The 25,830-nt window shown below is 39.9% G+C and overlaps 1 protein-coding gene across 2 annotated transcripts in view; it reads left to right on the plus strand.

Annotated features, from left to right (window-relative positions):
* LOC146318805 (cell adhesion molecule DSCAML1-like) overlaps positions 1–25,830 on the plus strand; it is a 77,515-nt gene that overhangs the window by 22,796 nt on the left and 28,889 nt on the right. For both annotated transcript variants that reach the window (XM_084730959.1, XM_084730960.1), the window contains exons 4-8: positions 20,057–20,203; positions 21,083–21,361; positions 23,028–23,303; positions 23,481–23,777; positions 24,273–24,545. In XM_084730959.1, coding sequence (XP_084587085.1) covers positions 20,057–20,203; positions 21,083–21,361; positions 23,028–23,303; positions 23,481–23,777; positions 24,273–24,545 — 1,272 coding nt within the window. The remainder of the gene's footprint in view (positions 1–20,056; positions 20,204–21,082; positions 21,362–23,027; positions 23,304–23,480; positions 23,778–24,272; positions 24,546–25,830) is intronic.

A 25,830-nucleotide genomic window follows, 5' to 3' on the forward strand; every position in this document is an offset into this window, starting at 1 on the left:
CCTATTTCCCTCTCACTTCCCCGTCCCATACCATGTAGTTAAGCTTTGTTGTGTGTGTGTGTGTGTGTATGTGTGTATGTGTGTGTGTGTGTGTGTGTGTGTGGGCGTGTGTGTGTGTGTGACCCTCATGAGACAATGGAGGCCCGCGAGTCTGAGCAGTGATCTGAAGGAGGAGAGCTGGAGCGGAGACAGAGAGATGGAGGGTTTGTGGATGGGCATGAAAACAACAGTGGGACACAGAGAGGGTTCAGCTTGCAGATCGAGGCCGTCAGTCTAACCAGCAGAAAGCTAATGAGTGGCTCCGATGAATAGAGACTGGACCAGCAGATGGCTGTGGCCACATGGTGGTCCACAGAAGATGCCCAACCATGCTCCATCTAATCCACCTGCCGCACAGTTTGGTCTTGTTTATGTATTTGCACTGTAATTTGATGCACATGGCCATGACACCCAGTATTGAAAAACTGTAATGGAATGGAAAAAATTACAATGTACAATAGGGATGGGACGATACTCTATTCTCCTGATTCAATATTATCATGATACCTGGGTGCCAGTTCAATATGTATTGGTATTCTATAAGTATTGCCAATCAATATTACTATTTAATGGGATTTTTGTTTGCTTTTCTAACACTAGATCATAGGAAGAAGTTGAATCGTACACTAGAGACTGTATGTCATGAGTCATATTTCCAAAAATAATGCACATGTCAATCAGACTTAATGAGTTTTACTTGAGCAGCATCATTACTATACTACATATAAAAGTAGTAAATACAATATTGTTTTAGTAAACTGCTACGTTTAGCTGTTGCTTCTCAGCAGTTGCCATAAGAAAATAATAAATAAAATAAGCTGTTTGACCAAAATGAACAGAGCCTCTGCCAACTGCACAGCACATATTTTTAAACCCACTGGGAATTTTGAGTTTAAATTTTGACCCTTTGAGGTTGCCGTAGCTCCTCAGTGTGGAGTGTTGAAGCCAGAGTAGCAGACTGGGTTAGCGATGTGAAGTCAGAAGTAGGCATGCTAATGATTAATCCTTAATCAGCTCAATGCTGTTAAGAATCTAGAAATGTAATTGCAGTGTGTTTTTGTCTGGAAGAATCATTTGTTGTGTAAGGAAACTTCAACTTCAACTTAGATTTAGAGGAAAATTAAGTGAAAAAGAAACACATGAAAAACATGGTTGTATCTTATTAATTATTAATCCATCAATTGTTTGCATTGTCAGCTGTTGGTTCAGGAAAAAGCACAAAATTTGCCACGCAGTCAGAAGCTATTGGTTCATTTCCACAGATCATAGGAAATATTTACCTGAAAGTATGAGCACACATGCCATTTTATGTTAAGCATGTGAAGTAAAAATGGATAGGTTGTTGAGATAATATTATTGTGATTGCAATGCTAATTTCCATTGCATAAGTTGCAATTCCCATAATGTGTCAGCATTTAGCTAACGGACTAAGCAGAAAATTCAATTTGGCAATCAAAAAAAATTCTGGAATCTATTTTGTCTCCCACCCCTAATATGTACATTAGATTAGAAAAAACGAGATTAGAAAACTGTTCTCACACACATTCACAAGAATTTACTCTCATCTTCAATAATTTCCTGTTTTTCTACTCTCATCTCCTCTCCTTAGGAGGAAGAGCAAGATGACACACGAGTGTTTTACGTGTATACAGACCGTTGATTTAGTACTGCATTAACAGATGCTGTTTGTACTCAATAACATTAGTCTAGTTTAGTCCCTGTTGTTGAAAATAAGCTGGATTTAACCTATGTTTAACCTGTCAGTGAGTAAATGCTGAGTTATCAGGCTATAATGTGAACTTGGATCGTAATGGATGTCACCGGGTGGTGAGGTCACTTACAGGCTACATTACAGATCAATCCTCTGCCCCTGGGGTCCCTGCTGGAAGTCAAATGACTCAACAGAGACACAACAAAACACACACACACACACACACAGACACACACACACACACACACACACACAAACACACAGGGGTTAATTGGGAACACCTGGAAAATTACAGTCAAGTTTACCAATTTGTGGGATAAGCAAGTTACAGCAACAAAGCTGATTAGTTTGCAGTGACTTGAGTTTGATGATGATGAATGATGAGTTGAGCTCCATCGCTCCACTTTAGAAGACTGTTACTATGTAACTAGGCAGGGTTTCCAGGTCTGTGTGACAAGACCAGCCCAAAACCACTTCAGTGATCAGTAAAACCAATTGTCCATGTATGTCCATGTATGTACATGTTGATCTGGAGTCAGTTTGGTAGGATATGCTAAATCAATTATTTATCTGATATCAACACTAATGGCAATATGTGACAGAAGGAAAGCACTGCCCATACAGAAAGTTTAAAGTTGCAATCCGTGAACATTTTACAGCACATCAATTGTAGTAGTGAAATACATGGGTTATTGTGGACCAAACATATACAGTATACATACACATAGCCCCTTTACTCACCCTGGTGCCGCTTTTCCTCTCAGTAATTAAAAAGTTAGTGTCACAAGGCTCCACACACAGGTGCAGGGAGCAGAGAGGTGACAGAGGCGGAGGGACCTCATGGAGAGCGGTGGTATGTTAGGACACGATGTCTGTTTGTAAATCTGTGCTTGTGCACTCAGAGCAATGGAATACATTAATAGATACACTTGTCTTGGACGCCACAGACTCTTGTAAACACTGGTCTGACACACACACACACTCGCTGCTACAAAGTACAAATGTACAAGCCTACACAGACACAGGCACTTCCCCCACAAAAGTAACACAATAAAGCCATTTTCAGATTTTGCATGAACCTGCCTGAATATGGAGCTCTCATTAAACATTAACTCAGGATACATTAAGGCTGCGCTTCGCTCTGCTCTGCTCTGCTCTGCTGTGTGACGGCTGTCCTGTTGTTGTGCTCGGGCCGCCTGGGTGCAGCAGGACATGGTGTGACAGAGGAGGACAGGGAGCACGTGGCATCCCCAGGGCTCATTGAACACAACCCAATCAACTGCTGTCCTCTGTCACCCCCGCCCTGGAGTCTCACACACCACCCCCTCCTCTGCTCCTGCCTCTGTCCCACATGGCACACAGCAGGCCGTGAGGGTTAGTGGGGGACATTAAAGACTAAATTGTGCCATTCTGGTGTACATACACATGCAAACATATGGCAGTAACAAAACTTAACAAGGAGTAGCTTCTTGCAAAAACATCTACATCTATCTAATGACAGAACAACATCAAAATGTGGAAATTGACATTTTTAACCCCCTCAAAGCTAGTTTCCAATAATTAACAAGTCAATAACATTTTTTCTGTAGTTTGTTCACCTCTTTCTGAACATTATTCACTTTCTCCAGATATTTTTGCCTCTCTCATATTTGCCCCAATGTGCTGAAAGCGACTGAGAGCTGGGCAGGAGCAGATGGGGTGCTGGCAGCCATCTTTTACTCAGTTAGGTTGAGTAGGCACGTGGGTGGGTGTGTAAATTAGCACAAACAAGTGTGCGTGTGTATGTGTGTGTATGTGTGTGTATGTGTGTGTGTGTGTGTGTGTGTGTGTGTGTGTGTGTGTGTGTGTGTGTGTGTGCGTGTGTGCAAGGGGCACAATAGGCATAATTATCTCTGCTTGAGAGGCCCAGTTAGGGGGGGTTCTGGCGTGGAGAGGCGGAGTTCAACAATGGCTCAACCACGGGCTTTGTGTGTACAGAGCAGAGGGCTGACAAGTGTCGGCTATTATTGACTATTTACACACTACTACACACGCCTGCTCACGTGCACATAACACAGAAGCGTACACACTCTTATCGCTGCCGCCGCTGTCGCTCTCCCCTGTGTTTTTTCTCTTTGTCTCTCCATCAAACATACACACACTGACACAAACACACATGCAGTATGAGCATGTTTTCAGTGCATCAGTATATCAGTGTCAATCAGTGTAAGAGGGAGAGATGGGAAAGCCCCTGCGAGCACATCACTCTGACAGAAATCTGGCCACTATCTCACCCTTCAAGCCTGGCTCTGTGAGAATACAATAAGTGAGGGAGAGAATTAGAGAGAGTTTAGGAAGTCTGCTTTGGATTTACATATTTACAATCATGTGGCTTAAAAGATAATTACACATTTCGATTTTTGTCATTATTGGTTATGATGACATGGCACTCCCCAAAATAATTGCTGAGATCTGGGACCACAAAGTTATAACAGGTACAACAAAGTCTCACAGGACAAACCTGCTAAAGTAAGAGCTATAATAAAGTGGAAAAAACATTATTAACGCTACAGTATTGTTGTAGTGTATTGTGTCAAAGGATTTGCATACATTTATGTACTGAACAAAAGTATAGGCCTAAGCACACTTTTGTTTTTGCTCCCAGTTTTCATGAGTTGAAGTAAAAGATCTAAGACTTATTCTGTGCACACAAAAAATCTCAAAGTTTGATCAAAACTCCAAGACTGCCAAGATAATTCATCCACCTGACAGGTGTGGAATATAGAGATGCTGATTAAACGGCATGATTATTACACAGGTGTGTCTTGGACTGATCACAATAAAAGCCCTCTCTAAAATGAGCAGTTTGATCTTGGATAAAAAGACTTTTAGGAGGCAAATTATCACCCACCTTCTTTGCCTCTGATTGGCTTACCCTGATATTCTTACTCTAACCAATCAGCCCTCATACCTAAACCTAACCAACCTGACCAATGAAGGGAATGAGTATTAACCAATAAGAGGCAGGGTAAGTCATGACTTGGCCCTCCTGGTAAAGGCAATTGATATCTATGGCCCTATGTGAAACATCCATATTTCATTGTCTAATAAATGTCTATTTTCAAGATCAAACTGCACATTTTAGAGTGTACTTTTATTGTAACCAGTCCAAGGTACACCTGTGTAATAATTAGATTTCCGAATGCCTTTTTTCCTTTCCTTTAACAATCCTGATACTTGAATTTTGTGTATCAGCCAGTAACAAGTACCAATCCGATACCAGTCTGTTTAAAAAAACAATGTTAACATTGTTTATGGCTTTGCTGGGGTTAAACACATAGCAAAATATGAACAAATACAGGCAGAGAATGAATGCCTAGAACATGACTTTGCCATCCTGGGAAAAAAGGCATATGGAATGCTGTTGAGAAGAAATAGGGTCCTGTGTCAGGGTTAATAATAGAGATGCACCGATTTAAATTTTCTTGGCCGATTCTGATTTCTGATTTTTTTAAGGATCTGACCTGCAGATTCTGATTTTGGCCGATTCCGATTTTCAGTCTTTCTAAGAACTGTAACTGACAGCATTCACAAACATTTTTGCAACTTTTCTTGTAAAAAATAAATTGGATATTCACAATAAAACACTGACTAATAAATATTCATTAAATACTATTTAATTTTTCTCCAGATTACAACCAGGCCTTATTATAGTTTTATATTAAGATTCGAAATCGGGTGAATGCGATCTCACGAGATTTTGTGGGACGCAATTTCACATGATCTCCTGTGGAAGCAGATGTAAGCAAACTGGGGACAGATGCAGTGCAACAGTTTGCTGCAGTGAAACTTTTCCGTGAAACAAACAGACGCAGAAGTTAAACAAGTCTGGATGAGAAAATGTTTGAGAAGACACATCAACACAGGTTGTTTATTCTTCAGCCAGAACAGGAGGTGAGATTTTAACTGTCCCTCTATGAACAGGAGTCTGCTGCTGGCTAACATTAGCCTGAGGAGCTAGAGAGTTTACGGCTGTTTTGCGACATTGTCACCTGCTCTGTCTCATTGTAGACTGTCCGTCATCTCTCTATCCTGTCACTAATACCAACTTCATGCAAGCATGTGTCTGAGTTTGTGTAGCTGTGATCATGATATCACGATCAGTTTGTCTGCTGCGTGCATGACGTGACCATCGTGCAGAACTCGTGTGTGACAATGACGGGCACAGAATCAGATATGTGACGCTGACTGGCCGATCACCGGTCAGAGCCGGTCATGCTGAAAACCAGCCAGTTCCGGTCTCTGGCTGGTCGATCGGTGCATCCCTAGCCTCCCTAACTTATGTGGTACCAGATCTGTGCATAGATTTGCATACTTGCCCATGCCCAATAGTGCATTTTAGGTGGTATTTGTGTATTAAAGTTTTATGTTTATATTTTTGTGGAATATAGTTAAAACTGAGTTACAGACAAACTCCTTGGATGAAGAATAACACATAATTATCGAAGTATCAACATTATCAATCTCTTACTGATCTTTACGTACTCATATTTCAATTTTCAATAAATTTTTATGGATGGAAAGAAGCCACTGCAGCCAACAGTGCAGTATCCTTAACTGGCCATACCATAATTAACTAAATGAAAAATATGTCAGAAACAAGGTAGCTCAACAGAAAACACATGCACTGATGTATGAATGTTACATTTATTGTTATATAGGTACTGGGAACTTTCGAGGGCAACCAAGTCATTTCTACTCACCAGCTCTGTAGTCTGAAGGATAGTTGATAATCTGCACTTCTAACCACATCCAGAGTCATTAAGGAAAGTGAAAGCAGGGAGACTTGTGTCAAGGCTTAGAGTAAAAGAGTTGGAGGGTTTATGTGGCCTGGATTGGGTTAAGAAATAGGATTTGAGTAAAGAGGTTTTACCCCTTTGCTCCCGCTTTCTTCTACTCTTTTGTTTAGGCTAGCGAAAGAGGGATTAGTGCGAGGAGATTACAGCGGGCTTTACTAAGAAATTGTATTTAAGGAAATGCTTATTTTCTCAGCAAACAGTAGCAAGAAGTTTGGTTTGATTTTCTGCCCTCCATCTTTATTTCTGTCTCACTGTTAGTATTAAAGGCAGTGATTTATGGTAATCCTGTCATGAAATGTCTTAACTGTATTGTTCCCCATCAGATATCTTGGGAATATTACAACATGTTATAAAGAAAAAGTACAACTATGACTCTCATGATAAATTTATAATGCGTGTAATAACCATTTGATTTTTAGATATGAAAAAAAAGTGCAGGAGAAATAAATGCTAGGAACTGAAAGTGTATGGCAAAATCAGGTATAGTTAATTAAATAGATGCCCCCTACATTGTGATTTATTTTGGTATAGAGTGATAAATTTCACACTTTATTGACCCTGATGGAGAGACCTCATTTTTCCAGTGTGTCTGTGAAAGCAGCTGGTTGTCCGGGGGCCGTGAGGAGACATGATCAGGGATCAAACAGGATCCCTGGTGGCCATGCAAGTGCCATGTTCCTACATGACCTCTCAATCAGACCTATTGATCTGCCTCACTATTAGCTGTCCAAATACACATAAAGACCAGATCAACATCGCAAGCCATGATTGACTGCAGGGGGTGGTAAGAAGGTGGCGAGGGAGGAGGTGAGCAGATCAAAAATGCTGCTGTGGGGTTAATGTAGTCTGTAGGAAAGTGTGAGGAAAAGGTTGTGATGTTTCTTTGCTGTTGTTTGTGGATGAGTATATGCATAGTAAATGTCATGTGTAAGCAAGTCAATAATTCAACATGATTACAGCATGTGAGTTGTTTGCTCTCTCTGTGTCTCTCTCCAGTAAAACATTGCTAAGACTTCTGTCAACAATTCAGCAGTTATATATGCAATATGGATGATACAGACCAAGTACTAGTGACAGTCATTTTCTTTGTGTATCAGTAACATAAAAAATTTCGGGTCAGTCTGATTGTAAAGCATAGTCCTTTTGCTCCAAAAGTTTAATATTGTGCAGATGAAACAATGGACTGGTTTCCTGTCCTCAGTTTGTATCTACATTCATTTGCTGTATAATTATGTTAAGTTATGTTCATGATACCAAACAACATATACAGTGTAGTACACACAATTTTGCCATGTTTAAAAAGGTGCTGATTCTAGGTTTTGAGCATTGAGGTGCTGGAGCCTGTCCATTCATTTTTCTCATGATCACATCATATCATAAATGGTCTGTCTTGTCTGAAAACCAAAGGTGTTTGATTTGGTAGGGTTGAGTGAGAACTCAGTGTCCAGTATATATATGGTTTTTATGAGTGCGGGTATCATCAGAGTAAAATGTGTGAATAGCAGCTCCCCATTTACATGTATTTGTTAGGTCAGTCTTGGCCTATGAAAATGGCAGTGGCATGGATGTAAAATCCAAAGGCCAATGCAACATGTAAGTGTATATGTCTCTGTGGTAAACCAGGCACTGTATGGGATATTCATATGATTCACATCAGAAGTGAGGGAAGGTCAAAAAGTGTATGAAGTAGAAGTAAATTCATTTGGTCTGAAGAAATATAACAGCCACCTCACTAAAGGTTAAAATTACAAACCAACCAGTATCATAGTCCTAACATCATGTTCTGAAAAGACACAGTGGGACATGCACTAGGCTACTCTTTTGATTATTAGTGTAGTCCCTGTTTGGCCATCATGTTGACTGGTTCTCATGGCACCTAAATCTAAATTATGTCTATCAACCTGGGCACTGCTTAGATTTATTACCAAATATAACAAAATGGAGGGCTTCTACAACATGGTCGAATGATTATAGTTTTTGACAGAGTGTTAAGATGGAGTACATGTCCGTTTCACCCACACAATCATCTTCCTTTTTGCAGTTGCTCAATGAACGAGAAAGTGCAGCAGTTGTCTCTGGCTGAGTTCCTGTTTTTATTTTTTAATGGCTGGCAGGGAAGGGAGCACCAGCACAATGCACTCTTGACCTTTGTCCTCTCGCAACAGTAGCTACAACATTGAAATACTGATTATATGTTAAAGCATCATCAATATACTGAACAAAAATGTAAACACAACACTTTTTGTTTTGCTCCAAGCTTCAAGAGTTGAAGCAAAACATCTAAGACATTCTTTATGTGCACAAAAGGTTTATTTTTCATATTTTGTTGTGAAATTTGTTATAATCTGCCTTAATGAGCACTTCTCCTTTGACAAGATAATCCATCCACCTGACAAATGTGGTATACAGAGATGCTGATTAAACAGTATGATTGCCATGTTATGGACCAGTCACAATAAAATCTTGAAAAAAAGACATTTACTAGGCACTGAACTGTAGCTATTTCACACAGTGCTACAGATAACCCAGCAAAGTCATGATCCGCTCTACTCTGTCTCTGATTGGTTAGTGCTTGTCACCGCTGTTGGTTGGGTTTGTTAGGTTTAGACATGAGGAGTAACTGGTTAGGGTTCGGATAAGGGTATCAGGCTAAGCCAATCAGAGGCAGAGTAGGCCAGGTCATGACTTTGCCTTCCTGAGAAAAAAATAGCTATAAACATAGTTTGATTGATTTTGATGATGTTTTTGTTGAATGTACATTTTTACCTTTACTTGTAATAGCGTAGCATCACCTAGTGGTATTGCTATTTCTATTTTATCTTCCGCCAAATGAATCTCCCACCAAAGTACTTTACCCAGCACAGAAGATTTTCCTTATATTTACTTTTAATTTTACTCATACTGGCAGGTTACTTGTCTCTTTTGACAGTGATAATGATGATGATTTTTTCCAGTTTAATTTTTGCAAATGTGCAATTGTAACATTTGATACTTTAACTCTGAGTTTATTTATGGTCATTTGATGTGCCACCCTGTCTTTTGTTGTGAGCACTGCAAATGTACATACTTGTGTGTGTGTGTGTGTGTGTGTGTGTGTGTGTGTGTGTGTGTGTGTGTGTGTGTATGTATGTGTGTGTGTGTGTGTGTGTGTGTGTGTGTCTGTGTGTGTCTGTGTGTGTCTGTGTATGTGTGTGTGTGTCTGTGTGTCTGTGTATAGCAGCAGTTAAGCTCTCTCTGTGTCTCTCCATGCTGGGCAGTGACACTCCTCTGCCACCAGCACTCTAATAGGGAGGGACCAGGCAGCTCACTCAGTGCCGCTAATGCAGCTCAGTGCCCCGGGCCATGGGCTAAGCTGGAGTACACCGCATCACACACACACACGCACACAAACACACACATATGATGGCAGACACACACCATATATCCAACTCTGTCTCTTATCTGCTGCTAAATCAAAAGAAGGTGGAGGGGCAGGAGCATTTTTGCCACTGGATGTTGACTCTTTTTTTCTGAGTGATGTGTCTTTAAAGAACAGAGTTGCTTCAGTTTTAAAGCCTCTGTGCACATACAGTTAACAGTGCAATAAGAGTTAATGGGATATCCAGTTGAGGGTAGGTGTTTGGACCATGGTGGCACACTTCTACATCGGGATGTGTGTGTGTGTGTGTGTGTGTGTGTGTGTGTGTGTGTGTGTATGCAGTTTCTCTCTCCCGGGACTCTCATTATCACTGCTGTCCCAGATGTCACCGAGCACATGAAACACACGTCATGAATAATGGAGTCCTATTTCTACATCTCTCCCCCATTTCTCTCCTCCTCTTCCTCCCACCCTCTTCCCCTCCATCCATCGTTTCCTCTGATGCTCCTACTGATGCTTAATCTCCTCGGCGCTCCCTCTATCTGAGATGGTCCATTTAGCTTTATGCAGCATCGTCCGTCGGGCCTGTCTGGTTAGGATGGGTTTATGGGGGGGAACATGGCGTCTCTGCAGCGCTGCGTTGAGTTATATCCACACAAATGATGTCTTTTGCATACGATTGGTTTTATATCTGTCCCTGACTGTCCATTCAGCCTCTCGATAGACCGCCCCAGCACCCCTCCACATCGTCCCCTCCCCCAGTGTTTACTGTTTAAAGTCACACAGGGCAAATTGGGACAGAGCAGTCAAGTGAAGCAGAAGAGACGTGGTCCCATCGCAGTGGAAACTGGACCTTGCTCTGTCTGTCTGCTCTGTCTCATCCCTCTTCCCCTCAACCTCCACCTTTTGTCTGCACCTCACCTCCAACCCCTTCAACTTTCTAACATCCTCTCCACTCGTGGTGAGTCGGTATAGTGGCGAAGGGCAGGGCAGAAGGAGAAAACATGATTGAAAGATGAGGTAAGCAGTCAGAATTGGTTAGGAAAGAGGACAGCAGTTAGGATTAGACAGTGAAGCGTGGCTTTTTAATGAAAACATGACAGAGCTGCGGCTTCTTCCTCCAAACGTCTTGCATCCCGCCTACCATTTCCAGAAAATGAACAACCGACGGAGAAGAAGAAGAAGTAGAAGCGAGAGACTTGAATGCTGAGATTCAGATATTGCTCATGCAGCGTTAGTCTTAACTGGCAGCGTGACTTGTCTGACTCCATCTGAACAGTTTGGTTGTGTTAACAAAGTCTCTTTTATGGAGGAGATGCAGTGGGGTGGGCTCCCGTTGCACAATTAGTTGTTACACATCAGTTGTGCCAATAAAACCTGCTTTGAATGTGAATTGAAAGGAGTTAAGAGGGTGCCATTCATAGATGTTAAATAAGTGTGCAGCAGAATAAAAGCCAGGAAAGTGTATATATTTAATTGGCTGACACCTGCTTCTACTTGGGCTTTTAATGTACACAGCAGAGTAAGGGGTGAGAGCAAAGGGAGGGTGGAGTGGGCTCTCGCTTTGAATACAAATGCAACACCCCCTTTTTTTGCATAAAGAAGTAGAGACAGACATGGACTGTTATTTCCTCCATCTTTCCCTTTGCTCTCCTCCTCTACTGTCTTTTCTTTCTATCTGCATTAATTCTTCTCGGAATAAACTCATTCAGTCCAACGGCACTGATTTTCTGCTTTAACACATTCCTCTGCTGCAAAAACTGGACGACTGCCATTCACTGACTCCACTGTGCTAATTTTATTACATAGTTTATTATTTTTCATTCCAGCAGGGAAATATTTTTTGTCCTATTTTAAGCCCAGTAGGTGTTTCTATGTGTGTGTATGTGCCTAGCATGTCTGCATTTGTGAGCACCAAGCATATTCCAGCACCGCAGAGAATATCTCCGGAATATGCTGCTTTTTTTTCTTTCTTCTTCTTTCTGTGACAGTCACAAGTCTTTGATCCACTCCTCCTCCTCCTCCCCATCTCTCTTCTCACCTTCTTTCAAATTCTTCTCTGCAACTTCCTGTTGAGTGCAAGGGTATAAGGCAGAGATACACAATGCAATTTTTCCAACGTCGAAATCAGAAATATCGCCCATTTTTAAGCCCAGTGTTCAGAAGGTTATAATTTGTTTATTTTCCATATCACAATGACTTAACTAAACTTTGACTTTTATGAGCTGTATGTGTCCATATGTGGTTGAGTGTGTCAGTGTTATGGGGACATCTGGAGTTCCAACCAGATAGTTACCTTTGGCAACACACAGAAAAACTTGATGTTTGTCCATCATCAAACTCAACATCAATTCACTGCAGCACTCATCAAATACAAACAGATAAAATAGTTTTCTCTTACACAAGGCAGTTACAGTTAAGAGATACATCTAACAGTTATTATTATTATTGATTCATCCTTTTGATTATTTTCACAATTAATTGTTTAAACATTTCAATGACTCTCTAATGCTCATCACTATTTCCCCGTGCCCGAAGTTATGTCTTCAAATTTCTTCTTTGGTCCAACCAAGAGTCCAAACCCCAAAGACTCTTCATTTACATACTATAAATGACAAAGAAAAGCTGCACATCTTTACATTTAAGAAGCTGAAATAAACAAATATTTGACATATTTTCTTGAAAAATGACTTAAACGATTAATTGAATTTCAAAATAGCTGTTAACCAGGGTTGGACATCAGGAACTGATTCCAAATAAGAATCAATTCCATACTGTTCATTTTGATTCTGCTTATCAATTCTTACATATATTTCATTCATACTATTTCCAAATTAAACCGTATACTACAAATACCCACTGTTTATCGACTTTGCTAACTGTCTGTGCCTATAAACATGCGAGTTGAATGCATGCATGTCTTCCTGTCTCTTACTGCATTTGTCTCATTAAATTATGAGTCTAGCATTGTCTTATATTGTCTACTACTTTAACTACTCAGAGACAAAGTCTTGTAACAGTCATCTCAGTTGAGCAAATGTTGTTACAATAACATTTTATCTGTGGTAATTAGCATTTCACACAAGCAGATTCAGAATCAGAATCGTTAAAATCCCAAACAATACCCAACCCTATTTGCAACTAATTTTCTTTCTTTCCTTACATAAAAATGACACATCATCTTTTATTCTATGTTCACTCTGTGAGTAGTGCATATTGTCTGGTATTAAAGCCTCAGGCAAGGGACAGATATTTTAGCTCATGTGTAATCATAAAGGTAACGGTAGGTAAATTTTTTTAAGTCACTTTCCTATTAATCTTCTAACTTAAGACAACTTCTCTTGAATGGATAAATATGTTGTGCTGTAGGCATCTATCTGTTGTCAGTTTGTGGAGGAGTGAAACCTCTGACCCTCTGCTGTTTTGGCACATTTTTGTCTTGTGTTGGCTCATAGTCGTCATAATGAGCAGTGAAAACATGCTAACCTTCCTTTAACTGAGAGAGCCCCTCAAGGCAAGGAACCACTGCCTTTGACCATCAGCAGTGTTGAGTAAGACGGAGACTCCAGGGATCAGACCGTAGTGATCTGCCAGAAGGAGAACAGGGATGTGAGTTCGATAGCTCATTAGCCTTTTCCAAACTGATTAGATATGGGGTCCATACTGTGAACTCCCATAGGAAACGCAATGTTTTTACACAGATCTGTTAGTACTGCATGATCATACAGTCAACTTGTATTTTTGTTTAGGAAGAAAAACTGTATTTTGGACAGGTTAGTCTCATAAGGTAATCCTACTAAGAGAGGAAACAGGTTGTCTCTTAAAATAGACTAGTCTAGATCATGTGGAAATTTGCCCCTCTCAAGCATGTAGGTCAGATTCATTTCCAAGAGCTAAATTAGTTTCTTGTTGAGGGTAGAGATGTCCAACTAAGTTTCCAAACTGCACATGAAACTGCCAATGAACAGGCACCAAGAGATTTTTTTAACTACTTTTTTTTTTTTTATGTGAGTAGGTGAGACTTACATCCTCATATCGCCATACAGAACACACCTTTGTGCTTGAGGTCTCAAAGCCAAATAAATAAATTTTATTATCCTTTTTTTTTTTTGAGGCACAGAATTGGACTAAACTGCCTTTCAAACCTGCAAACTTCAGATTGAGCTTCAGGAGATCAGAAAACTAAAAGAAAGTGTGTTATGTTGTGTTTTTTTTGGGAGATATTTGTGATTGGATACAAAAACCCACTTGCATCTGAAAAGCTATATTTAGCAACTTCACACTAATGCTATTTTTCCTCCCCGTTCATTTCAATGACATCTCCCACCAGTTCAAGATTTCAGTTCAAGATTTTTGTACTTGAACAGCACAGAGGGTTTCACTGTTCCATCCTTGATGACTGTAAACACGTTGTGCTTTAATAATTGCTGAAAGTACACTGAAATCATAGCAGGATGGCAGTGAGAAGACCCTAGCAACAGGGAGAGGATGAAGAAAGCGTGAGAGTGGGAGGGAGGGGGAAAGATGCAGAACATCAATAAATAATGGCCCCACTGAGGAGGTGGAAATATGGGCCTCGTTATCTTTGCGCCGACGCCTTCATTTGCATGTGAGAAAATGAGGCTGCTACAAACTTGCACACACACACACACACACACACACTCGGTGCACTCCCACACACACAAACACTCTTGGACCCACACGGGCTACAGTATATATCCTATTTATAGACTCTGTCATGCTTTTATTTTTTCCTATTCTCTCTCGCACATTTATATTTCCATTATTTTCTCTTTTTCCTTTCCTCTTCTTTGGAATTTGTCATAGCAGCAGGTCGTGTGACTGCGAGGCCGCCGGCATTTTGTTGGATTAAAAAAAAATAAAGTGAAAGCAAACCCTTGTTAAGCAGGAGAGGTTCGCTAAGGACATACAGTCCGATTAATCAAAGTAATGCTACTTTTTTCTACATAACATAACATGCAATTTACATGCAGTCACAGGGCAGCTGCCCAGTGTTGCCATTGAGCAGTCACAAGAGCAGCTGGATTTTAAATGCCATGTTCATGCATTTCAATCACTTACTTTAGCCTTATTGCCATTCTGTGGATTTGAAATAGCTTCAAATTAATGCAGTTACCTAAAGCACAAGAGCAGATACATATAGGACTAAAACTGTCCACACTGCAAATCATTCTAAGCTGGTTCAATTTAAAAATGTAAGTTCCCTCGCCTCCTTAAAATGTGAGTTAACTAAACATAGGTTGAATTTTTTGTTCAATATCATCTTGTGAGTTTTGAAAATGTAAACAAACGTTAAGTGAACTTGAAAACATTCAAGGTCAGTAAACTTAAGCTATTAAGTTGAATCAACTAAGTGTACAGGGAATGAATCTGATACTAACCTTAATCATGGTTGGATTTTTTTCACTATTATGAGAAGAAATAACCAGGATTTATTTAACATGTATTAAAGATATATAGAAACTTTTCAGCATATGTTTTCTTCAAACTATTACAGGGGGTCTAAAGAGAGTTTTAAGTTTGCATGCTGGGAAATCTGCTGATGTGTTCTTTCAAAACTTAATTTAATGAGTTGAGTGAACTCACAGCAGTATATTAATTAGACTGAAAAGGTATAAGAACAACTCATGTTTTCCAGTTCTGAAGTCTAAAAAATAAAAACTAGGAATATTAAATTGATTTAACTTGAGTATTATGTTTACAATAAATTCATGTGAAAATTTAGTTGATTTCACTAAATTTCTGTATGATTTTGTTTATCTATGCCATTGTGAATGCATTCATGTGCATTCACAACTATACACAGCTACAATTCTGCAAATTGCAGATAATTGCAAATAATTGCAAATTGCAAATAATTTTTGACACATTCAACTGAACAAGCTATTTATTGTCCAAATTGATCAATATTTTTGTAAACTCATTCTGTATTTGATTGTATTCTCTTTTTATTTATGTTCCATGTAGTACTTTTTGGAATTAGAGTTGCATTATTGAAATATATTGTATATTGTATATTGCAATATATATACATCATTTAAAAAACATCTCAATAAATTTTGAAAAATAAGTGAGATTCATGTAGGGAAAATATTTTTTTTGTCAAAATGAATATCAACATTTTTAAAATTACTAATTAAAATATTGTCTTTTTTAAAATTGTATATGTAACAGTTTTGTAAAGATTGAGAATACTACACATGATAGTTTCAGTTTTTCTGTACTATTTTTTCAGATCTGGCACTAATTATTAAAGATTAGAATAGTTCCCTCCCTGGACCCCATCTATATCAGGAATACATTAACAATTCTGCACAATTTTCTTCCATGAATGGCTCTCATTGAAACACTGACTGAACTCATACAAAATCCAACAATGTTGACATCCTTTAGGCAATGCAGCGTCTTTCAGAAAGCTTCTTTCTGGGTGAAAGAACTCTTTAAAGAACCATTTATAGTTGATGAAAAATACTTAAACCTCTAAATGGTTCCTTCAGAGGATTTCAGAGGATCCATGAGTGCTTCTATTTTTTACCTAGTGGTCCTTTTAGTTTCAGTTCACAGTGTTAAACAAGTGCTAAACAAAAAGCTCCTCTGATAGATTTAATAGCTATAAAAAAGATCAAGACACCAGAAGAAGTTGCACATTATCTGCAATTTGCATTTCACAGTCTATATAGTTTTTGGTCAAACTATTTAGTGAGGAAGCCTCAAAAAAACATTTGGATCTGATGTTTTGCTGCACGTGAGGAACCACGTCTGATCGTACCATTGCTCTGCAGTTTCTCCTGTTACTTTAAGTCCCTGTAAAGGAAAAAGGGAGTTTTTCTTCTAAACATAGTTGCTGAAAACGTGAAAACACTGAAAACTATGTAGTACTGAAGTATGGAGTTAGACCGGTAAACTGTTCTTCATGATTTCTGTGTTTCATGATTTCAGGATTTTTGGGCGGACCTGAAACATGGCTCGGTGACATGTCTGGGGCCATGGTCCCCCAACGCTATTTTTGCCCCACAAACTGACACATGAACGACACCGCCTCTTTCTACACTCACTCTTTCCAACAGTCAGTTACAAACATATTTTCAGTGACTCTCTTAGTCCATGTCAGTCCAGTAGTTCACTTCAGCTCACTTCAGTTCCAACAACCCGACACAGAAAAAAAAAAACACTCTGTCACCGTCCTCTGGCTCTGGCAGCTCAAATATGTCTGTACACGTCCAATAAAGCTGATGTTGTAGTGGTGTTTGACACTGAAACAGCAGAGTGGACACGCCCCAGCATTTCAGAGCAGAGAAAACTACTAATTTTTTCACGATTTTGAGTTTAGCTATTTTTTTAATCCTTCAAATTTGCCTGGGTGGTTTAACACAAGCCTCTGTGGTGTGACAAACTTAGAACACACATTTATTGTTAGTTTATAGTATCTCTAAAGCTACAAGGAGTTTTTAACTGAATATGAAACAGTCTCAATTTATAACTGATGCTTCTATATGAACTATTTAAGTTAACAAGACCATCTGCAAGAAAATTGGCTTTTTCTGTTTAGTTGGCTGCCACCAGGTCGGATTTTCCTTGAAATCAGAAGAAACGAGCCTGTGCTTAAACTTTTCCATCCAAACTTACAGTTAGATGTACGTTAGCCAGTTAAAAAGGATCAGAAGGAAATTTTTATCTAGATAACTTTATTTTTGACGTTACATTTTGTGATTATGCTTTTGTTTACAAGGGCTGTGGACAAACACACTTCAACACAAACGACTGCAGCTATTTTCTAGTTGCCTGCATGCATGTCTGCATGTTTTGTTGCAGCGGTGTGTTTTTGTGTGTGTGTGTGTGTGTGTGTTCATGTCTGTGTGTGTGTAAATGTACATTGGCTCTGTTTCTCGTTATCTAGTCAAGTCAGCATGAATAAAAGCTGAGGGAGCACAGTGATTTAGTAATTAATATTTTACTCTGTCTGCCACTCTGCTTAGAGACTGAGAGCGAGAGGCTGAGACAGAGAGACGATAAGAGGGATCACACAAAGAGATAAAGAGAGTCGAGCAGAGATAGACTGATAGACTGATCCTGTGTTAAAGCCACTCAGTTTAGATGGGCAGATAGTGAGGAAAATAATGTGATGTTCATCGTGTAATCAGTGTTGTTTCAGATGGGATGATTTCCATCCCCTGCTGAAGACAGAAAGTGTGGCTTTGACAGATCCAGCTGACTCTTTTTCCCCCTCTCTTTCTCTCCCTGCCTGTGTCAGAGTGTTGTGACAGGCAAGTCGACGGTGTTGTGGGAGTAGCAGTCTTAAAGTGCTCATTATCCTGTAAGGCTTCATTCTGGGGGGCAAACAAAGGCTGCTGTGAAATTGCAGCTTGTGCCTCCTCTCGGGTCATACACTATATTCCATGCAAACACATGCATAGTCCATAACTGCTACCTTCAGTATTCCTGCTCAGCCCTCTGCAAGACCTCGACAAACACGCCGCTTGTATATAAAATATTGATGCTGATAAACACACAGGTGCACCTGAACGTAGACAATCCAGCTGTAGCTTAGATGCTAAAAGACACAGGTGATAGCTGATGTTGGCAAACCTAAACAAATTGTATAGCTGCAACCATTTTGAAATATGCTCCACTTACAGCCTGGTTGATGGAAAATGTGTGATGACTTTATTAGCTTAAGTTTTTCCATGACAGCTTATTAGCATGAATTCACTGATGAAAATACTCAGTCATGACAATGCCCATTTTGTGGGTAGTAACCTTTCCTCAAAATGCAGGCTAAGTTAGAGCTTCAGATCCCATTAAACAATGTTGGAATTGACCTTAAAATGTAAACCTATACAGTGTTCAACATTGACCATGGCCAATGGCCCATGGCCACAAAAAGTCTCTCTGTGCCCACCAGATATTCCATGTAGGTGCCCCCTTTAGCCACCAAGTTTTACCCCCCTACTGTGAGCCTTTAGCAACAAAACACTACCAACTAAAGAATGAGTTTTCTAAGTTGACTCAAAGTAAGGTCATGTTAAATAGCATCAAATTGCTTTTTCTGTTTTTACATAAGATTACATTTGAGACTGCAAAACTGTACTTTGCGTATCAAATTTAGGGGCTTGGTGGCCCATGGCACCAGTGCTTAGTATTGTCTATCCCTGCTATATCCCCTTTGATTGATGAGATACACTGATATATACCAGTGGTTCTCAAACTTTTTCTGACGTGCCCCACTTCATAAGCTGAACAAAAGTTAACAATTATTAAAACAGAAGCAACTATTGAAAAAGGATCCCATTTGAATTTTAGTGGAATAAAGGTCAGCACAATAGCATCAAAAACCGCTTGTTTGTTTATTTCTCCAACACAAATTATTTTCATTCAACCTAGTTTCACTCCAAACTGCAGTGGCTTTATGCCCCACCAGTGGAGCACACCCCACAGTTCAGAATCAATCATCAATCATTTGTACTTTGGCAGGGACAAATGTGTGTCATCGACGTTTGGGAATAAGCTCCATGGAATTCAAGAAAATACAAAGTAAATACCAACAGAAAGTGAAAGACAGAGAGTGTGTGAATGTGTACCTGTATGCCAGACAAAATATGCTAAATTAACAGTTATACAGGGAATATTGTGACTTCCCTCTTGTCTCTGCCTCTATTTGCCTGCAATCAGCGAGCACAGCACATAGTGGCACAGTTGATCTTTGGCCTTCCATTTTTGTTACCACACTTAAAAGGAAGAACATTTAGATAGTTTGGCAAAGATATTGTGGTGCATAAGAGTTTTACGTTGTGTGTAAAGGGACACTAAATCTGTCTCTGCTTCGTCTATGGGTGGTGTAAGTGACCGCTGTGTGTCCTCCAGGCCTTGAAAGAGTGCCAGGTTTTGGGGAGCAACATTATGAGGCAGGTAGTGCCAACTGTTCAGGCAGCTGTTTGTTCTAAGGACAATACGGTTTTGCAATGAACACAGTGGATTTGTACCAAAACGATCATCTTAGTGCAGATTTTTTTTTTACTGCATGTTTCTGTCTGTCTGTAGTTTTCCTTTGGGGAAATTAATGCAAGTCTTTACTGAATGTGTCTCCCTCAGGTAACAGGTTCTCTCTGACCTCCTTCGGGGCTCTTTACATCTCTGATGTTCAGAAGGAGGACGCCCTCTCCACATACCGGTGCATCACCAAACACAAATACAGCGGCGAGACACGCCAAAGCAATGGAGCCAGGCTCTCTGTAATGGGTGAGTAGCTTGGTGTTGTCAGTAGTACCATTTTATAATAATCACCATAAACAAATGGTAAATTGATAGATAACTCTATGTTAGTTAATGGTTGATTTCACTGTTAACATTCAAATAATACTTATATATGCTTTATAAGCCATTTATTAAACAATTATAAAGTTTTGTAAACATCAGTCGCAACTTTCTAATAACCATCCAGGCAATGTTTATAGATGAACTACACACTATTAACATTTACAAAGTATTATAAACTTAAGTTACAACTTTACAATACTCATCAAATCAACACGTTCCCAGTCCCAATTCTTCAGTGGCCTACACTTCAAGGTAGGACGCTGTAGGTAGCCTTATAGCTTAACTTTTGCATATGCAGGGCTCGGCAGTGAAAGTAGCAATAATAAATATGCAGTGTCAGGAAAGACTTTCAAAATAAAGGATACTTGGGTAGGTTTAGGAAAAGATCATGTTTTGGGTTAAATTAAGTATGCTACTTTTGCAAGTTCATGTACGTAAGTTGCATATGTAAGTACGTAAGGTATTATAATCATCACTTTTATCTTTAAAATAGCCATCCGAATAATGTTTATAGACAGTTTACAAGATAATTGTTAGCCATTAATGAAGAGTTAGAAATATCTGGTTCATCTCTCTATATAATGATTTCTTAAAGGTTTACAAATCATTCGGTAATCACTAACAAATACTTAATATTGTTGTTAACAATGAAATAACTATTAACTAAAGCTTAATAAACAAATAAATAAACTTAATAATTAATTTACCATTTATTAATGATATTACTTTGTCAGTTTACTCTCATTAGTCTGATATTTCTCTTTTTCTTGACAAAAAAATAACCCTATCTCTGCCCTCCAGATCCCAACGAGTCCTCACCCACCATCCTGGACAGCTTCCAAGCAGGGGAGGTGTATGCCGGCCAGAGTATCGAGCTCCCCTGCATAGCGGGAGGTTACCCCAGCCCCACTGTGCGCTGGCTGAAAGATGGTCGCCCACTGCCCTCAGATGCCCGCTGGACACGGCGTTTGACAGGGCTGACCATCAGCGACCTGAGGCAGGAGGACAGCGGCAGCTACGCGTGCGAGGTCACCAACAGTTTTGGCTCAAAAGAGGTGTCTGGACAGCTTCATGTTATAGGTGTGTGAGCACAGCCACACACGCACACACAAATTCGCAATCAACCTGACAGACTCCCACGCTGTCTTCACAGTGAATCAGCCTGGCAGACACACACATTAACAAACTCCTCTCCTTTTCGTTTGAGGCACACTTAGAAGTGTGTCTGTAACAAACATGTGTGTGAGCTGTATGATGCCCTGTCATATCAGGTCTCAAAAAGAGAGACAGGGCAGTAATTCACTGAGACTGAATCCGTAACACAGCTGCCAGCACAATTCACCATCAGAGAGACGGAGGGTGAGGAAGACGGAGATAAATACAAGGGGGTCACAAAAGGGACAATCAGACATGCAGACAGTGCTGGAATGACATTATGTACAATGTAATAACAAGATAATAAGAGAGGCGGAGATAAATGTACATTGTGTAAAATATACAAAGAAACAAAGAGCAGGAGAAGGCGAGACAGAGCGAGAGAATAGAGAGGCGGTAGGCTTTGCCAGTGGGCACATCATGGCAGCACACTCTGTGACTCTGACAGGGTGAGGGGGGGTTGGGAGGCACAGAGATGCCCCCCAGTACACACCACCAGCTGCCTTATTGCTCACTGACATTTTCGCACACACACACGTACATACACACACACAAAAGCAGGCACACACTCTTACACACACAAGTGGACAGAGATGTGAAGAGATATCTCCAGCTGCTTTTTTAATGAGTGCGTCGAACTGATTGAGTCACCACCGTTGATTGTGCTCTCTCCGTCTCTCGTTTTCTCCTCGTCTCTGTGAGTGTAAACGCCTGTTGTATGTATGAATCCATGTGTCACATTTAGAATCCAGTTGACTGATTTTAGAGTCACTTGAGATAATGACAGAAAGACATATTTATAAAAGATTTAAAATGAGTTTTTAAATCAAGTAATAAATCATTAATGTTTTTCAAATGAGAAATAGCCTAATATAATGTGTAAATAAAGTCAATTAAATTAGGGTAGTATTCTCTTTATTCTCTTTTTATCACCAGTAAATTAACCAGTGGCAACTAATAAAGCCTTTATAATTTAGCTTTATAATGGTTTACTGCACAGCGAAATATAGAATATAGAAATTCTATAATCTCATATAACCAAAAAACAGTGACTGCATGATAAATATCAGGACTGATTGAAAAAAAAATCACAGCTATATTGGTCTATATTGGTATCAACATATATTAGCTGATAAATATCAGCATTTAATTTGAATTCTTTGGTAAAATGCTTTGTAAAAGCCAAAGTATAATTGAGAAGTTTTGATGAAAAACTAATTGTACATTTAAAGAGTCAGAACTGTTCTTTGTTTTTGTTGTGATAGTTTCTCAGAATATGACACCCTTTCCTGCTGATCAGGTTCTTCTCTGTAACTTTTAGCAGCTTTCCTGAACTTGTCCTAGATTTAGACATCCTAAAATCTGCTTAAATTGAACATTCAGCCTGTAATTCATTCTGTTACTGACCAACGATGTCATAGGTTCAGACACTCTTTGCTTACAATAATAATTTAATTTGTGTAGCAGTTTTACAAATAAAGATACAAATTCCTTTATAATGAAACATACCAACAAAAAATAAAGAAAATCTATATTTTCAATTTTTTTTACTCATCTGTGTTCTAACAAACAACATGCGTCCTTCCCTCAGATCCACTACGAGTGACCTTGTCCCCGAAGAATCTCAAAACTGGCATCAGCAGCACGCTGTTCTTCACCTGCACTGTGGAGGGCTCTCCAGAATACACCATCACCTGGTACAGCAACACAGAGCCTATCGTCCCCGACCAGCACATCTCCATCCAGGGGCAACACAACGACACCCTGCAGATCACTGCAGCACAGAAGTTCCACTCCGGGGCCTACCAGTGCTTCGCCTCCCGAAAGGGCCACACTGCTCAGGACTTTTCCATTATTCTGCTAGAGGGTATGTGGACAGAGACTAACAGGGAACTAATCAAGTGCGTTTTCTGTAGGGACACAGCAGGCATTATATTATAGCATTGCAGAGATGGCAGCATAAACAGATCTCAATCCAACAGGCTGAACTTCTCACAACTCTATCTTCATCTGTTTTCTTTCTTTCTCTCTTGTGGTCTCTCAGATGGTACTCCTCGTATTGTGTCTTCCTTCAGCGAGCGGGTGGTCAACCCCGGCGAGCCTTTCTCCCTCATGTGTGCAGCCAAAGGAGCCCCGCCCCCCTCCATCACCTGGACGCTGGACGACGAGCCTGTGGTGCGAGACTCCACCTACAAGACCAGCCAGTACACCCTGTCCGACGGCCTGACCGTGTCACACGTCAACGTCAGCAGCCCACTCATTCGAGATGGTGGAGTGTATCGTTGCGTCGCACGCAACTCGGCCGGTAGCGCCGAGTACCAAGCGCGCATAAACGTAAGAGGTGCCTGTCTGCTTTTCAATATAAATGCACTCTACACCAAACACAAATACACAGAGGCTAGTAAGAGGCATAGATTTGCATTTCACACACAGTTACATCTATCTATCTATCTATCTATCTATCTGTCTATCTGTCTATCTGTATATCTGTCTGTCTGTCTATATATCTAATCTATCCATCCATCTATTTATGTGAAGATGATTTAGAAAAACACAGAAAATCACTTAGATATACAGAATATCTGATTAGACAAAAATCAACAATATCCTCAGTCAGATTTTATTAAAGGGAGCATAACTAACCTCCCTGTCCACCTGTCGACTTGCCCCAATCACTCTATCCCTCAACCTTTATCTCTTCACCTCCTGTCTCCGTGGCTGCTCCCTTACTCTGCCATGACCTCCCTCACCTCATCTGCCCCTCTCTCCGACCTGTGTGTGTCTCTCTCTGTCTCCTCCCCCCTCCATCCCCTCCCTCTCTTCCCTGTGTCTTCAGGTCCACCCCGAATCAGACCCATGCGTGACATCACCGCAGTGGCGGGCAGGAATACCTACATAACATGCCGCGTGATTGGCTACCCATATTACTCCATCAAGTGGTTGAAGGATGGCATGCAGCTGCCTGATAATCATCGTCAAGTGGTGTTTGAAAACGGCACCCTGAGGCTAACAGACGTGCAGAAGGGTGCAGACGAGGGCACCTACTTGTGTAGCGTTCTGATCCAGCCCCAGGTGTCAATCAACCAGACTGTCCATGTCACTGTCAAAGGTAAGCATGAAGAGAAGAATGGATTCAAAGGGATAAAACTGCAGTAGGAAAATTCAATACTGCACATACTTTAGTACACAAAAGAAAGATATGCACATTTGTATTTATACAGTTAATTTATTTGTATAGTGATGTGTTACATGCAGGGGTGTAGTGGTAAATACAGAAATATTTACCTTTTTACCCCTCATTGTTTGATACTGTTGATCCAAAAGTAGGTGAGTAAACTCTCAGCCTCATTTCAAAGAGGTCATAAACTGAGTTTACTTGGGTTTACCCCCCAGCGCACCCCTGTTTACATGTATTGTAAACAGAAATTCCACTTTTGATCTTTCATGAAAAGTCATATACACTGAACAGACAATTTGCCACAAAATGACCTGCAGTACATGCGATTCCTGCCTCATTATTTTCTCCTGGCAGCTTTGCCAGTTCAGCAGTCATCACAAACTTTCCATGTCACAAACATTTATGGAATATACATGTATGTCTGACAGATTTTGATAACTGAATGCCTCATATTGTATGCAATGGCACAAATGATGATAAAATGTTTAGAAGTTGTGAAAACTTTGACAATGTCACTGAGATTCAACATCATTTTTGATCAGCAGGCCATGTGCAAGTGGTTAATGTGCAAATTTGTAGACAGTTGTACAGTTGACTTTTGCACATGCCAAACATTTGCAATTTGCATGAATAAATGACAAATTGTAATCTGTTGTGAACAACAAACTAGCTATTTGAACACAATGTTTTGGAAAAAAAAAAAAATTCTCATTCAAGCAAACGAGAAAAACTGTGATTAAGTGTCTGCTATATTGCCGATATATAGGTTTGTGTGAGCCAAATATTCTTCTCTCCAAACCAACCAAAATTCATGGGCATAATAGATAATCAAATCTGCAAGGTAAAATTACTGATTACTGAGTTTGGTTGGTTTAGAAAGAGCAATATTTTGCTCATATAACAGCAGAAAGTTTAGTGGAAAAGTTAAGCAGTGAAAATATTCTAAATATAGTGTTCACTTGAAATGATACCAATTTTTTTTTTCTTATGTGGACCTTTTTTAAGTGGCTAAAATACCTTCTGCTGCCAACCCTGTCCACAGCCGTACATTGCTTATCTTCCATCTTACTGTCTTACTAACTTCTATCTTACTGGTACTTACCTCTGCTTCTCCAAATAGCAGGCATGCTGAATGCCATCTACTGTGGCTAAATACACGGACTATGGATAAGTACCTCATACAACTCCACATCAGTTAATCTGAACTATCTCTTTA

This window comes from Lutjanus erythropterus, chromosome 11, assembly GCF_056507025.1.
Source record: "Lutjanus erythropterus isolate fLutEry1 chromosome 11, fLutEry1.hap2, whole genome shotgun sequence".
NCBI classification, from domain to species: Eukaryota; Metazoa; Chordata; class Actinopteri; order Lutjaniformes; family Lutjanidae; genus Lutjanus; species Lutjanus erythropterus.